Raw genomic sequence first — 1206 nt, 5'->3', positions numbered from 1 at the left:
CTCAAGTAAGTGCTACAGCCTTCCTCATTGAAGTAAGTGCCATATTTTTCTTAGTATTGGTGTTTTCTGCTCTGTGTGGGATGATCGTTTTGGCAGTTGTGTGCTTTCGCGGTAAGTGATTAATGCCCTTTTGAAACAAAATAATTGCATTGGGTTTTCCTCTGTAAGTACAACCTACCTCACTCTTTTTGTCGTGGTCCCCTTCTGTCTCCAGAATATTTTACCCTCATCTCAGCTTTCCTCACTGGTATTAATGTTCACTATTAAAGATACGAGCAATGGTCCTAAGTCAAAAGCTTAATGAAGTAGTTTATTTGTTTGTTTGTTTGTTTGTTTATTTTGAAATAGTTTATTTATTAATGAAAAAGAATGAGTTTTAAAAGCGGAATCACAAAAGTGGAACCAGCATCATTTGTGTGCCCCTTCTGCTGCATACATTAATACATGTTTATAATCATTTAAAAATAAGTTATCACATCCGATTATTAAAGATTTTGCTGGCAGTCTTCTCAGAATGCATAAAACATTCTACTAAATAACACATGTTTTAAATAGTCGTTGATGATACAGATCACTACAGAGGAAACACCAGTGGCTTCTTTTGCTCTGGCTGTTACTTTTTCAGTCATTTACTTTTGTATCCAGCTAAAATTTATAATTACTGAACAGGCCAGTATTAATATTAGTTATAATATCTCACCCTTCAGTTGTCAGCTAATAATTACATTGGCATCACTTTTGCTGTTGCTCATAATTGTACAGACATTTTTATTAACCCATGAGAGTTTTAACTGTATTGTTATTATAAATACACTTGCTTAGCCTATTAAAATCTGGAGGCTGTACGTGTTCTCTGTCACATACAATCCTCATTGTGGTCAATAATTATCCTATCTAATAATAGAGAAACATGGTAATTAGCCATAACTTCGCTACCCTTCCCATTGGCTAATCAGCGAGATATGCAAATTAACTGCCAACCAAGATGGCGGCCGGCAGCCAGGCAGCTGAAGCGAGCAGGAGGCTTGCTTGCTCCAGTGATGGAGGAAGCCAAGGTTCCCCACCTGCCGCTGCTGGCCTCTGAGCTTGCACTCTGAGCAACTATGTTGCAAATATAAAACCTAAACAATCCCCAGAAACCTGCTTTCAGCTGTCAGAGCTGGAGCGAGCAGGACCACAACAGTGTTAACAATTATAGAACCCTAA

At 38.0% G+C, this 1206-nt stretch overlaps 1 protein-coding gene across 1 annotated transcript in view; it reads left to right on the top strand.

Annotated features, from left to right (window-relative positions):
- The window catches only part of XPO7 (exportin 7), a 39343-nt gene that overhangs the window by 4966 nt on the left and 33171 nt on the right, over positions 1 to 1206 (top strand). The window contains exon 5 of the mRNA XM_015557702.1: positions 7 to 32. Coding sequence (XP_015413188.1) covers positions 7 to 32 — 26 coding nt within the window. The remainder of the gene's footprint in view (positions 1 to 6; positions 33 to 1206) is intronic.

This window comes from Myotis davidii, unplaced genomic scaffold (genome assembly GCF_000327345.1).
Source record: "Myotis davidii unplaced genomic scaffold, ASM32734v1 scaffold448, whole genome shotgun sequence".
Lineage (NCBI taxonomy): Eukaryota > Metazoa > Chordata > Mammalia > Chiroptera > Vespertilionidae > Myotis > Myotis davidii.
This window is presented reverse-complemented; position numbering and strand designations above follow the sequence as displayed.